This window comes from Ammospiza caudacuta, chromosome Z (genome assembly GCF_027887145.1).
Source record: "Ammospiza caudacuta isolate bAmmCau1 chromosome Z, bAmmCau1.pri, whole genome shotgun sequence".
NCBI lineage: Eukaryota > Metazoa > Chordata > Aves > Passeriformes > Passerellidae > Ammospiza > Ammospiza caudacuta.
In genome coordinates, this window is record NC_080632.1 from 43,259,994 (window position 1) to 43,274,841 (window position 14,848).

A 14,848-nucleotide genomic window follows, 5' to 3' on the forward strand; every position below is an offset into this window, starting at 1 on the left:
GCTCAGCCTCTTTGCCTGATTTTTGCCTTGCTGGGTTCTTCATTTTGCTGAGGCAGAGCTCTCACTGGCTGCTTTTTTGGCCCTTGGCTTCTTGCTATAGAGCTGAGGTTGTGTGGACAGAGGCTTTTCAGGTTTGGGTTCTCTTTGGGATTTGTTTTTTTCTCATCTCAGAGAAGCTGCAGTTAGTGGTCTTGGTCTGCCTCGGGGCAAATTCTACCAGCAGCACGTAGCTGAGGAGAGAAGACCACAAGCCACCCTAGCCCAGCTGTCATTTCTTGCCTGCCCCACCATCTCCTGCAAGAGAAAAGTGAAGTCCTTACATGAGTTCTAGCCCCGTGATCCGAGAATGCCAGTAGGAGCTCCAGCTATCAGGGAGATAAGCAGAGCAGTGAGCAGAGGGAGGACTGGCACTCTTTCCCTTTGTCCATGAGACGTGCTCGGCTGGGGGGGAGCCACCTTGGTGGGGAGGTACTCTGTGAGATGTAGCAATATTGTATCCAGCAATTGTTTACTGTTATTCCTTGCCTGTTGCTGTTCTGATTGTTAGTAAATTATAATTTTTTCGCTTACTTCTAGTTGTATTCGTTCCTCGTAGGTGGAAAAGAGTTGGTTAAGCCTATAAGGGGAAGCAACTCATTCCAGAGTGTTTCTTCTAAAATTCTGTAAAACCAAGACATAAAATATAACTAGTAAACTAGTCTAGCTAAGATGTGTCTTTAGTTCTTCATACCCTTCCAGGGAGGTTTGTTGTGATGGTTCTTTAACCTTACACTCATGTAGATGATGAGAAGAACTGCTTTTTTAAACTATTAAAAAATCAGCAATCCAGAAAACTATTTTGATCTTCCATGAGCCCTGTTGAAAATATGCAAGGAATTCTTGTTTTATTATACAGGACTCACTGTGTATTTATGGCTTTCAAAATAATGTCCCTTTCTCTCTGCCTCCATTACAGAAGGAGAACAAAAGAATGACTGTACTGGGACAAAAAGTCTTACCTAACCTAGTGTCCGGTCCTTTGCAGCCAATACCTAGGGAAGAGATAAGATTAGAGAACTGTAAATGACACTATTGCAAAGACACTATTTTCAAAGACTTCACTAACTGCAGATCAGAGACTTCCAGAAAAAAGGACATTGTCTCCACATTTAGTAGTCCATTATGGATTTCTCTGTGTAGAAAAATCTCGAAATGTAATCTCAATCCTGATCATATAATCATGTACCTACTGAACATAGGTACAGTTCAAAGTGTTTTTCTGTATAACTGTACCTATGTTGGAGTGTGCCTTTACATTAAGATTGTGCATTTCACTCAAATTTATGTGGAAAGTGGTTGAAAACCTGAGGATGGGTTTGATATTTCTGTCATGGATTCAGATTGCTGAAGAACTGCAACAGTTGCTTCATATCTACTATAGCAGCACATATGGGAGAACTATATAGCTTTGAAAATATGGAAGACAGGAACTTCTTTGTGAAATGTAGAAGTGAACCTGAGACTGCTTCCGTCATAGCTTAGTATCTGCCCCTGTGAAAGGTGTATGTCTATCTGCTATGGAATGAAAAGCTTCAGCTCTGCTCATGTGGCATTTATCTGGTCTGTCCTGGTGTACATCCTTATAGATTGTAGTACACACTGCAGAATGTACTGTAATCATGTCCCTGGTTTTTTTGTGGTTTTTTTTTTTTTAACAGATCATAATGCAGACTGCTTACTTATATTAAGTAAAAAGAGAATTAAAGAAGTGTTCTTCAAATGTAGTCCTATAGTGTCACAAAACAGCAATGCAGTGTCCCCAGGCAGGTGCAAAAGAAAACTCCTTTATTGCAAAACCCGGGTATTTTTAAGCAGTTAGCCTTTTATCAGTTACATACTTTTAAAATACAACAAACATTATCCAACCAACCACCATACACAACAATGTTAACGCACAATGGTTATACAACTTGTTTTTCTATCTCTTTATTCAGTTGAGTTGCTCCCAGCGGTCTTTTCTACTTAGCCAAAGTAACAGGAATGAGCCATGATTTCATAAGGCTTCCTTCTGTAAAGTTTTACCTATCTGCATCACTACAGCATGTTATTAATGTTTAAAATGAAAGTACACATGCTCCTCTTATCAAAAGAAAGAGATCCAGATCTAAGAGTCTTGGGACTTTTAAAGAAATTTGTCCTGTGAAAGATACAGGAGTTTTCTCTTTATTGACAACTTACCAACTTGGCATACACTGGAACTTTGGGAGAACATTGCTAGAAAGAAAGGAACTTCTAAACTCACCGTGGAGCTACAAAACGGATGGAATAAAGGTACAGCCATTTACCAATAATTGTAATACCATTTCAGAATGATACTGCTCATCCTCCATGAAAATATCTGTAGTAAAGCTAGATTAAATTCTGTAGCTTTGTAAACTTCTGAATGACATTTTTCCTAACCATTTTCTTTCATGGACGTCTTTAATCAGCATAAATTTTATACAAGTTAGTGAATTCATCAGGTTCTGAGGGATGACTTGGAAGTTCTGCTCTATGCCTTACCCAATAACATACAGAACAAAGTGCAAAACCCGTTAGTGTCAATGTGAAAGAAGGCGAGATTTTTCACAGCAGAACTAACAGAGTTTCCATAAGGGAGGGGAGCTCCTTGAACACTCATCTGACAATATCACCATCTTACTTTTTCTGGTTTGGATAGAACTTTGTGCTGACAAAACCACAGGTCAGGTTGGGATAGAGCACTTACCACATGTTTGCATTGGGAAATGAGCTGCAGCCCCTCACATTACTGCTTAGACCTGGCCCTCTAGTTTTAGTTGATAATGAAAACATAACTGCTATCTTGGGCAAGGAATTACCCTATTAAGGTAGAACAGGAACTCTGGAGAGTTCGACAAAGAGTCCATTGGTGCTGACACTGCAACAGAGACTATCTATCTATCTATCTATCTATCTAATCTAATCTATCTATCTGTCTGTCTGTCTATCCATATATATGTATATACACACACGGAAAACAAGCCAGGTACAGATTGGCCACAGGTGGCACTTGAGTGGCCCTGTGTTCTGGACCAATAATTGGCATCACCCCTGCTGGCCAATACTCTGTATTGAGTCAAGGAATGGCCTACAGATTGAACCATCACTGAAGAAGGTGAAGACCTGAATTAATCAGTTTCTCCAGACACTTTGCCTTAAGATAAGACGCATCTTTGTTAGGAGCATGCCACTGGAACTAAAATCCTGTGGGACAATGTTGTTAGGAGGGCAGACTATGGTTTATCAGCAAAATTCCCTGCAGGACTAGTCATCATCAAGGACCTTGCTTTCAAGGACCTTACTCTACTTGGCTGGAATAAGACTTGGTTGTGAAGCCACTTCACAGAATCACAGAATATTCTGAGTTGTAAGGGACAGAAGGATCATCGAGTCCAACTCTTAGCCCTGTAAAGGACATCCTCAAGAATCCGTCCTCGTGACACGCGTTGTCCAAACGCTTGTTTGGTCAGGCTTGGTGCTGTGACGGCTTCCCTGGGGAGCCTCTACCAGTGCCCGGACCCGCGGGGTGAGGACCCTTCTAGCAGCAGGCCTCTCGTCGCCGCGGTGCGCGGTGCCGCTCCGCGCGGCCGTTCCCGCCCCTCACGGGGCGAGCCCGAGCTTTCCGCGCGCGCCTCCCGCCACCCCTGCTAGAGGGCGCCTGCCGCCCCCAGCGCTGCCGGGCCTGCGCAGCAGCGGCGTCGGCCGAGCGCAGGCGCGGGGCCGGGCGGGGCGAGAGCAGCGGCGGTGGCGGCGGCTGCTCCGTCACGGGAAGGGCGGAACGCGGCGGCGGCGCCCGTTTCCTCCGTCGCGTCTCGGCGGCTGCGGCGGACGCGGCTGGGCTCGCCGGTGGCCGGGCGGCGGAGGAAGGATGGCGTACTTCGTGGAGAGCTTCTGGGTAGGGCAGCGCCGCGGGGCCGGTGACGCCCCGACGCGGGCAGAAGGGGCAGGGCGCGGCGTAGGGCAGCCGCAGTCCCCGCTGCGAGAGCAGCCTCGGCTCTTACGCCACCCCCGGGACTGAGCCGGGGCCTTGCGGCCGGGGGTTCGTGCCCGCTGCGCCCGCCTCGGCGGGGCTGGGCCGCGGTGAGCGGAGTACCTGCAACCTGCGGTACGGCACGGGGACCTCCGGCCGTGCCCGCGCCGCCGTGCTCGGGCTCCGCTGCGGAGAGACGGCGGGAAGAGGGATGGGGTGGTATGGGACAGGATAGGATGGGGTGGGTATTGCCATGAGGCGCTGGGCCGAGGGATGCGCGGACGCCACTCTGTGCGCAGGGGTCCGACGCTCGCAGTCAGCACGGTGCCGGGGGGTGACTTGGGCTGCCGTGAGTCGTGGTGCTGTGCGAGGAACAGCACGGGCAAAGGGAAAACCGCGCCTCGGCGCTCCGTGCTTTTGTACCGGTAGCTCGTCTCTATGTGCCCGTGAGGAGGTACAGCCGAGCAGCGGCCGGTTTAGGAAAACAACAGGCTTTCCAGCCTCCTTTGGACGTGCGATCATATAAGTCATCTCTGCGCAGTTATCTGCTTTTTGAAGTGGGTAAATATATATGGATAAAAAAATTAAATGGATTGAGTTTCGTGTGACATGCAACTAGTTTTCATTTTGACCTTTGCTAGTTTGAAACATTAAAATAAGTGTTCCCATAGTCACCAGACTGTTTACAAAGTTGCTTCTTATTTAATTTTTTTTTTGTGCCTCTCTACCAAGATGTAGCAGAAACGTAAAAATTGTTTTTGTTTGAGCCTGAAGTGAAAATATCTTTAGACGCATGCGTTTCTAGTTGTAAGCAACAGTTATGCTTGAAGTTCAGGAAAAAACCAATTTCACAATTACACTGTTCTGGAATATAGGGCATAGCTCAAGTTTATGTTTTATTTGCAGTCTTATGTTTAGTTTTGACTCCTTTGCTTTCAACATACTATTAAAATGTAATGACCAGAGATACTAGATTTGCTCTCTTGGCATACAAATCTGCTTAATTTGAAGTCTCAGTGTGGGAGATCAGTAATAAACTAACGTGGAAGAATTTTATCTTTCATTAAAATAAGATTAAAATTAATATAAAAAGACGCATTTTGGTTAGAAAAGCCTCTGTCTTCTTGTTACATTAAAGCAAAACAGAAGTTGTTTATTCAGCTATCACAACTGAAATTGAGTTTAAGCTTCATTATACTTCATGATGTACTGTAGTATGTTCATTTAACTGTCTGATCAGTTGTTTTGTTTTGTTAGTAAGTCAGTTAAATTGGTGAAGGCAGTGGTCCATTCCCGTATGTTCTGTTTCCACGTTTGTGTCTTCACAAACGCTTCCAGCAACTATGAGGTGGAAGATACCTACCTCAGGTTCTCATTTCTCTCTTTCTGCTTTAAAGAGTCTGTACCTATAGCTTTGTTAGCAAAACCCCTAGTGTGGTTTACCAGTGAGTGCCAAGACATGGGTGATTTCTTCTGTTAGTACAGGTTTTTCACGTATGTCAGAAATGACACAAGATAGGACAAGAAGTTTGTTTGTGTTTGTCTTGCTGTGATTATAAAGACATTAGACAGGGTCTTAACTTGCAAAATCTAACCAAGAAATTTTTGTGATACCATACACAGAGTTTTATTTTGTATAGAAGTAAAATTAAAAGGCATAGGGAATGTTCTGTGTTTCCTGCTGTGGATGAATATTTTCCAAGATTAACTGTAATGATGGTTTTGTAAAACCTGAAAGTATTGAATTTTTGTATATCCTCAGAACTAGGCATAAATTATAGGTTTGTGCATTTTTAATCATTAGTCGTCTTCATTTGCACTAACATTTCAGAATAGGTTATTGTTCAGAATTGCTACTGCTTTGGAAGACTTGGGAAGCAAATCCATGTAGGCTCTCAGTTGTGGTGATAAAGTTAAGATGGGAATTAGAAGATACATGAAAATGCACTGAATGCATAATGGCTAAAAATAATGAATAGAAATTTGTAAGGAGAAAGGAAGGTGATAGTATGTAAAACTTCATGAGGATTGTCTTGTCATTTCTTCCTTACCCTTCTAGGTAACTCCAGACAAAATATTTTTGGATATATGGAATAGGATTGGTATGCTTTTTAAAGCACTGATTTAAAAATGTATCCAAAACATAATTAATATTCAATTATTTTACATAGATGCTGTCAACATCTATGTAAAGGACTTTATTGAAAAGGGGAGTGACATCTGTATGAGTGTATCAATTTCTTACACATATTTAAGCTGCTGTCTTCCTAAATGTGCTCATGTAAGCAAAACAAATCTTACCTTCTTTGTTGTAAATCTTGAAAATTATCCTGAGGCTTTCCTCTTGCACTGCTTTTGAAAGTGTTAAAATAATTCCACACTTTGGTTTTGTTGTTCTGAGAGGATGTAAGAAAATTGGATGAGCCTGCTGTGTCTTCAGTGTTCTGTAAGAGGTCAATGAGAGATAAATAAGACTGTTTTCAGGATGTGGAAAGCTGGAGTGCAGACTCCTCTACTGTCACTTTAAAAATTTACTATTGCCTCAAAAATGTAAGAGTCTGCTAATGCATTCTAGAGCTATTTTCCAAGCCAGGAGGATATTTTTGAGTATCAAAAGTTATGAACAAGTAGTACAGGCTGTAAGTGGCTTGGATTCTTATGACTTGAGTTTTATGCATTCAAGTCACATGTCCAAGTATTCCGAACTCCTAATTAGTATTGTCATAAAACACTGCATGCTTACTGCTGTGTATGTGCTACATCACAACAATGTCGTAATTTAAAGGTAACACTATCACAAACCATTTCTGTTAAACATAGCTACATTTTGTCCCTTCGAGTACACTGTTACTGGTATAGAAGTATAGAAAGTGTTGTTTATCATTGACTTACAGTTTTCTTAACAGTGCAGGTGATTCTTATGACAGTTTAAAGACAAGTCAAGAAAAATAAGCACCTTCCAAACCTGTCAGTGATTGTTTATGAATTGTTTAAAATTAACCAAATTAATTAAACTATTGGAAGTTCTGTGAATAGCTGAAGCTGGTTTCTGTGTAACTCTGTACTTGATAACTTTGGAAGTTCTGGCATATAAAAACGTATGTATAAATTGGCTTTGACAATTTTTAAAATTTCTTTAATTGATCGCTTTACTGGTAGCTTTTGAGAATGGCTGTGTTGAAGATTTGGGTTTGTTTTTCCCAAATACTTTTTGTGGAGCATAAAGGTTGGCAGTATCCCAGTTTAATAATTATAGCTTTGTGAAGAAGCTTGCTCTATTAAGGGTAAGAATGTATTGTCTTACAAACTTGTGAGTATATGAGTGGCACAAAGGCTTGCCATGTTGACATCTGGAGTTATATTCATATGTCTTTGCAGCACTACTCTTCTACTGGGCATACAGCTGGATGCTCTGTTTCAGGAGAGCTGTTGTGTAATATTTACTTAGTATCCTCTCTGTATGTGTGCATGTAGCATGAGTTGGCTGCCTTCCATCTGTTAGTTAAAAAAATATTTAAATATTTTTAATTACCTATATGTGGTGGGAAATCTCTGTCCTTTCTCATATGCATAGAGCTTCTCTGGAGTTGATCTTTATTTGATAGGTTGAAACAGGAAGGTGAAAATTGAAGTTGACAGTCTTCTCAAAACTTTCAGAACAGAAGAAGATGCATTGCCTGTGTAAGCAGATAATGACTGCTTTTCTTTCACATTTCAGTGCTCTCAGTTTTCTACAGTTCTTTCAGACACTCACAAATTGAAACTTACAGATACGTAACTTTCAAAAATGTAAGGCCATAATATTAATCACATGGGTATTTTTAGGTATTCAGGGCCCATTAAATTAAATAATTTTCTAGGTAGAAATCTTGGAAGATATGTTGTTTATTTGAAACTGCAGCAAGGATTAACACTTTAAAGAACATGACAACAGTGTTTGTCAGAGCATCTAAAATAAGCTTGCCTAGTCCTGAATTTAGTATCTGACCAGTCAGAGAAACCATAATGTAACCAGTTATTTGGACTGGGTAAATTGAAAATGATGTAACAGAGTACAACTTCTTTACACTAAGAGATATTAGTATTGAATGGTTTTAATCCAAAGGAGACAGAGCTTGCACTGAAACAATTTGATTTGAAATACAGGAAATAAATGCTGCTTCAGATTGCCTAGAAATTTCTGGGTATTTTACTAAATGTGCATTTTAAATTCAGAATTATTTTTATTGCAACAAACAAACTTATTCTTAAAAACGTGAAGTATTTTAAGTAGTTCAGTCCCGCAGAGTTCCTGTAATGTGTTTCCTGTTATGCAGAAGTCAACGAAATACTGATTTCTGACTGCACATTTGCTGACAGGGCTACTTTCATTTCCATGAGGAAATCTTTGCAACTAGTTCTTGATGAAGGGGAATGGAAGGACTGGTTGTTCTTGCTTTCCGTGACTTAAATTTGTTTTGAGTATGAAGTTGGTCACTAATGCTTCGTTGTAGGCTTATTTAAGTGTTTACTTGTATTTAAAGTCTTGCTTTCTCTAGTGACTTGCTCTCAGGGGACATCTATGCTGTAGATATGGAAGTGGTTTCTTACACTAGTATAGAATAGGAAATCTCACAACAAACACCATCTTCTGAAGAGAGTTTTGTTAGCTCTGAGTAAGAAGGAGAAAACTGCTAATGGATTTCAGAGTAATCAAATGGTGCCTATATGGAGAGAGGACCCGTTACATTTTCCACTCTTATACACAGTTTTACATTTGTTTTTTTATTGATTAATGACAGGATCACCCTCTACAGATCATGATTTACCTAAAAAATTCATTCAGAATGGTCTTTTAAACTGATCTGGAAGTCTGTTACCCAGAGCTTGATGTTATACATGACAGCAGAAGGTTGTCTTTCTCCACTATGCAACTTGTGGAAGAAGAATCTGCATCTGACTTAACTGTCTGTTATACCAGTGAATGGTATTTGCTTATTAATGGGAGTGGAAGGTTTCATCAGTTCCCTCTGCTAGTTGCTGCATTCGTTTATTTTTAAGTAGGCCAGTAATGGTCTTCCAGTGATCACAACTATTACTGCTGCTACTAGAAAGGAGCAAGTAATAACACCCACTGAAGAAAAAGTGTCTAAGACACAAAATTTCCATGTACAGAATTCTATACAGTATGTATGGGAAGGAGAAATGTTGAGAAAATACAGCCAAAACACACACAGTGTTGCTGGCATATGTGCATGTAGGAGGATAAATACTTAGCTTTTCAAAATTAAGCAAGTTCTCCTTTCCCCACCACATACATCTGTCTCATTATGCGAAATACAGAGCCTTAACTCTGATTGCTGCTCTTTATGAATATAACTATCAAATGGAGAAGTTGTGGAAGGGCTGTCTAGCTTTCTGCATTGACCCAGTGTACTTAATTTGGTTTGGCTACATACATGTCTCCAAACATGAGCAGAATCGTCATCAGGTTAGTCTTTGGAACTGTTGGTCATGTGAAGAGTTTTGAAGACTGGATGTTTGTGCTTTTAGATAGAGCCTGATACAGGTAATATACCTTGTACTTCACATTATATTTACAAGTGAAGACATGTCTTTTAGGTGTGCCAGACTTAAATCGAATAGGCCCTCAAATCTGTGAGCCTGCTTTTGACTTACTGCTTTGTTTAAACTTTAATGTCTTTTGCACATAGGTTCTTAACCTTCGATAACCATTGATAGTGTATAAGAGATGAGGCTTTCAGGGGACTCAGTTGAGGAAAGTATCTGTTTCTCTGTTGTGCTTTCTACTATTCATTGTGAAGTCAGGAAAAATAATAGTACTTATTAGAAAACATAATTTAAATGGAAAAATTATTTCCTTTGCAGTAACCTTCAGTTACAGTTAGAGAACAAGATAATGATGGCAGTTGGTTGTTCAGGCTCATTTCATTCTCTAAAGATTTGTGTGGTTACATTTCTGACGGTTTATCAGGAAGGCTGCAGCCAGAGGCTGGGTCATGGCTGTGCTATCCTTCCTGCATTTCTAAATTGGCAGGAAATTTAAGGAACTCCAGTGTAGAGAAGGCCCATTTAAAAGCTGCCATTATGAAAAGTTTATAAGTGGCCTATATTCAGCACATTTTGGTAACATGTTGGTTTAGCTGGAAAAAAACACCTTAAAGCAAAGAACATTTCACAAAGAAGAATTTTACTAGTTTTTCAGGAAGCAATGCCTAACGTTTATCTGTAAATGTTTATCTATAAATTAGGGTACAGTAACAACTTTTGAGAAGCTAAATAAGAATTATATTCTGTATTCTAATTGGAAATACCAGTGTAGTCTTAATTATAATGCAGTGGCATTCCAGGTTTATATTAAGTAACTACCTAAAGTTAATAAGTTAGTGCACCAGTATTCAGAGTTATTGGGCTTTAAACTACAAAGAAAAATGTTTAAATAGGGGTGAAAGGGGAAAGAAACTATTTAGACTGGTATTTGAGTAGGAGAACATTTGAATAAAGTTGAATTTTCTACTAATTGGTGTTCTTATCTTTCTTTTACTTTTCAAGTTTGTAAAAGCCTTGCTCTGTGGAGAGTCCTTTTAGAGTTTGCTATATTTTCATATGTTCTGTTTAGTTTTGTTTGTACTTTTTATAGACTGTAATTGCACTTATACCAAACTAATCTGAATTTTGGTGCAGCTTTTCAAGTTACAGTTTACTGCAGCCATGGAAACTATGATTTTTTTAAGGTGTTTTTTTTCCTTTGGTTTTGCTTTTCCCAATGCTTGAAAGAAGTAAAGCAAATAATCCTGACTAGTAATCTGTATCAAATTGCCTTCAGTTATCTCTTATTTGTAAATTTATGTGTCTCCCTAGGGTGTCCTTTAAGGCAACTTGAAACTTAGTGGAAGTGGTCTTAATACCATGGCTACTGTGAAGTTTTTCCATCCACCATGACTACTTCTCCCTATTAAGACGGCAGATCCCTGAATGCCTTCTCCTCCTAGCCCCCCCTCTTCTGCTGAGCAATACAGCTTGTTTGTTTCCTTGCAGTGATCTAGATCAGTGGTTCTTGGTTTTATTTGCCAGCTTTATTTTCCAGCTGCATAATTTCCCTGATAAGGTTTGCGCTATGGCTGCATAAACAAAGTTTTGTAGAACTGAACAGGCAGAAATGTTTGGAAGAGTATAAGACCAAATTCTCAGGCTTTTCTCACTGACAGTATAGACCTGCCTTTGTTAAAAATTCAGGATTTTAAGAATGATGTGGGACTATTTGAATGCATCCAAAAGGAGACTACAAGGTTGATGAGAGTGCTGGAAGACATGTCCTGTGAGGAGCCACTAAGGACCTTGGGCTTTTCTAGTTTGGAGAAAAGGGGACTGAGGTGTGATTGAGGTATAATTGCTCTCTATAGCTTTCTGAGCATGGGAAATTGGCAGCGTGATGCCCATCTCCTCTCCCTGGGAGGTAAGGATAGGACATGTAGAAATGGTTGAAAACTGTATCGAGGAAGATTCAGATTGGACACTAGGAGGAATTTCTTTATTCTGGGAGGGTGGTCAAACACTGGAATGGGGTAACTAGATATGGTGATCAGTGGCCTGAGCCTGTCAGTATTTAAGGGAAATTTGGACAATGCCATCAAGACCATGATTAAACTTCTGGTCATTCCTGAAATGCTCAATCAGTTGGGCTAAATGATTGCTGTAGAGCCTTTCCAGCTGAAATAGTCTATTCCGTTCTATGCTATACATCCTGTTCTTTCCCTTCCACTCTGAACATGCATGCAGTTTTCCTGAGGGCACACTTTGCACCTTATAGTGAAGCATCATTATGGATCTGAAGCTTTTGTGAGAGAGAAGGGGAATAGATTGGTCTGACAGGAAAACTTTATTGGTAGCGGTGCTACGATGCTGTGCCTTGCCTTTCTTTCATTTCTGTTGTTGCTTTTTGCTGTAAGGAGGAAGTTCATCATAGTGCCAGAGGTCATAAGCTGGCTGAGTTTATTAGTCAGTGCTTAGAGCAGTGTCTTAGTTTTAATAGTGAGGTGTGCCTCACTCACTGGAAAATATCTTGAGACTAGATAGAGAAGCTACGAGTGAGAAGGAAAATATTCAATTTTTTTTAACCAGTTTTACAAAAAGCAGGAGAAGAGAAATGAAGTGTGAAGGATTGGGGAAGTAGGATGTCAAGTAATCCTAACTGAATTTTAGTTCATGTAAAATAATGAAAGAGATAAGAGGATAAATGGAGAGTACGGTATTTAGGATGTGTTTAATTTGATGGGAAGTGAAACAGTACAAGACCCCTAGAAATCTACAACAGAAATGTCTTTGACTATAACCTAGAAATATATAGATTGAATGGTAGTAGTAGCAGCTGAGATGATCTTAGTTTAGTTTACATATATGGGATTCATGGAAACTAACAGCAATTGCTAAAAAGCTGAAGCATAAGAAACAACTTCTGATGAAGTGATTAAAATGAAAAGCAGTTATGAAAATGCATAGGTTCAGCATGTTGTGTTTCAGAGTTTTATTTTCTGTTTATCTTTAGGGAGAAAGGAACAATGGCTTTGATGTCCTCTATCACAATATGAAACATGGACATTTGTCAACAAAGGACTTAGCAGATTTTATTAGAGAAAGGTAAGTATTCATCCTATATTTTAAATATAGTAATTGTAGGTTTTATTGTTTGTCATTATATTTAACAGTAGTGTGCAAAATATGTAAACAAAATTCAATTATCAAAACTCAATTATTTTAATATACCTCTCACATTCTACAGGAATATCTATACTTATTTCATTAGTTTAGAACTGAATAGGAACGCTTAAGCATCAGTTAATAATAAGCTTCTAATTTTTCAGGTTTCATTTTAAAGATGAGAATAACAATCCAGAAGTGTCATATTAGGTGTCCAGCAGTTTATTTAAATTAATCCAAATTTTTCATTTGGAAGAAAAAGGAAGAAAAATGATAGGTTAAAGTTGCAAAAATTATTAGGCTTACAAAGTTGTTACTATAGATTTGGAATTAGGCTATTAGCAACTTCTGGTATAAACTTTAAAAAATTATACTTTCAGAAGCTGAGACAGCTTTGTTAAAGAGGGTAATACATAAGGACAAGAAAATAATATGCAGAAAATAACACAAGTTCTTCTATATTGGATGAAAGAAACAGGACTGAAATCTGAAAATATGACAGCTTTCAAAACAGGTGATCTAGTGCTGCATTTAGTTCTTTGTGAAAGAAGATTGCTGCATTGAACATACGGATTTCCCTTCTGAACAAAATCACTTATATGCCTACTTCGGAATTTTGCCTTTCCTTAGTTACTGACACTAGATAACACATGGAAAATAGTTGCAAGGAATTGAACGAGGACCTGTTTCACTGCTGGCTTCTTGCAGTAGAAGCTATCGAACTGGAATTCTTCAAAATTTAAGTTTTGGCTTCAAATAGATCTCAGTTTAAAAAGTACTTTCAAATTTCCACAAAATATAACCACCACAAATCTGACAGATACTCCATTGCACTAACATTAGTGTCATTTCAAAGTGAATTGGAGAAAATGACAAAAAAAACATTTCACTAAGTAGAAACGGGTGAGGTCCAGAGTCCAAAGGTGATGTCTCCTTTTGTAAAGACTGCACAACCAAGGAATCTTCTGTTTTTCAAGTCCCCAGTATCAGAGAATGAATTATGAGGCCACAAAGGGTTCTAGTGAAAACCTGAGTTCGATTAAGCAGAAGGATATCACACTGTTCACATTCAGTATAAATGCTTAATGCTTCACAAACTTGCACTTTTAATATTTGCTTTTTATCGTCTGAGTTCTTGAATCTTTCCTTTGATAGCTTCTTTAATTTTGTAATCATTCAGTTTTTATACCATCACATCATGGACCTAAGCTGTACCTTACCTGGAGACATTTGAGTTTATTGGTTTTACAACCTTTGTGTTTAGATTTACCCCCATATTTAGATGAGAAACCGTCTCACTCACTCTGCTTCTTGTCTCCTGTATGTTGTATTTTTTGGGCATGCTCCATTTTATTCATATTGGTGCTAAGGTGAAAGATCTTACATAAACGGGTAGAAAATAACTTGTTACTGTATCTGACTTGGTTTCTTTGCTTTATAATACTGACATAAGTCAAATTTGACAGTTCTTCCAGCACAAAATCTCTAGTAAAAAGAATATGGCATTCTGGTTTTTTTCTATCTATATAAAGCTTCGGCAAATTAAATTTTTAATTTCAATATTTTTGAAATTAAATAATTATTTTAAAATAACTTTTAAGTTATGAGCCTTTGCAGTCAGTAAAGAAAATCTTTGAACCTTTTTCCGCAGGTTAAAATGTTTCAGCTCAGCTTTCTGCCAATTATTTCTAGTGTGTTAAATAACATTTAAAGATTCATGACCCTGTATGAATACATGAGGATCCCCATGGGTACTTCATCCTCAGTGAGAGTTCAAGAAATGCTTTTTTGTGTGCATGGATCAGTATGTGCCAAAGAGATATGCAGCCATCTTACAGCATCTTTTGTAAGATCTGTGAAAAAAATTCAATTCTCATTAACTCACTAAGATAGAATCTGAGTGCTATGTTGCAATTTACTTGACAGAGCTGCGCTATTTTTCCTTAAGGGTAAGTTACCTATGTCAATGATGCAGATCAGCTGCACTAAATTCAGTCCTTTCTAGTGACTTCTTTCCATTGGGATATTAAACCTGCCTTGTGTATTCTTCAGCCCTGTTTTTCTGGTGCCTCTTGATAAGCCAGGCTGCAATTAACAAAAAGCAGTTGAGGAACAAATTGATACTTCTTTTCCATAAGGGAT

The 14,848-nt window shown here is 39.0% G+C and overlaps 1 protein-coding gene across 1 annotated transcript in view; it reads left to right on the forward strand.

The window, feature by feature from the left end:
• The first annotated feature begins 3,764 nt into the window (after positions 1-3,764).
• The window catches only part of FCHO2 (FCH and mu domain containing endocytic adaptor 2), an 86,239-nt gene continuing 75,155 nt past the window's right edge, over positions 3,765-14,848 (forward strand). Inside the window, exons 1-2 of the mRNA XM_058824511.1 lie at positions 3,765-3,934; positions 12,555-12,646. Coding sequence (XP_058680494.1) covers positions 3,908-3,934; positions 12,555-12,646 — 119 coding nt within the window. The 5' untranslated portion in view covers positions 3,765-3,907. The remainder of the gene's footprint in view (positions 3,935-12,554; positions 12,647-14,848) is intronic.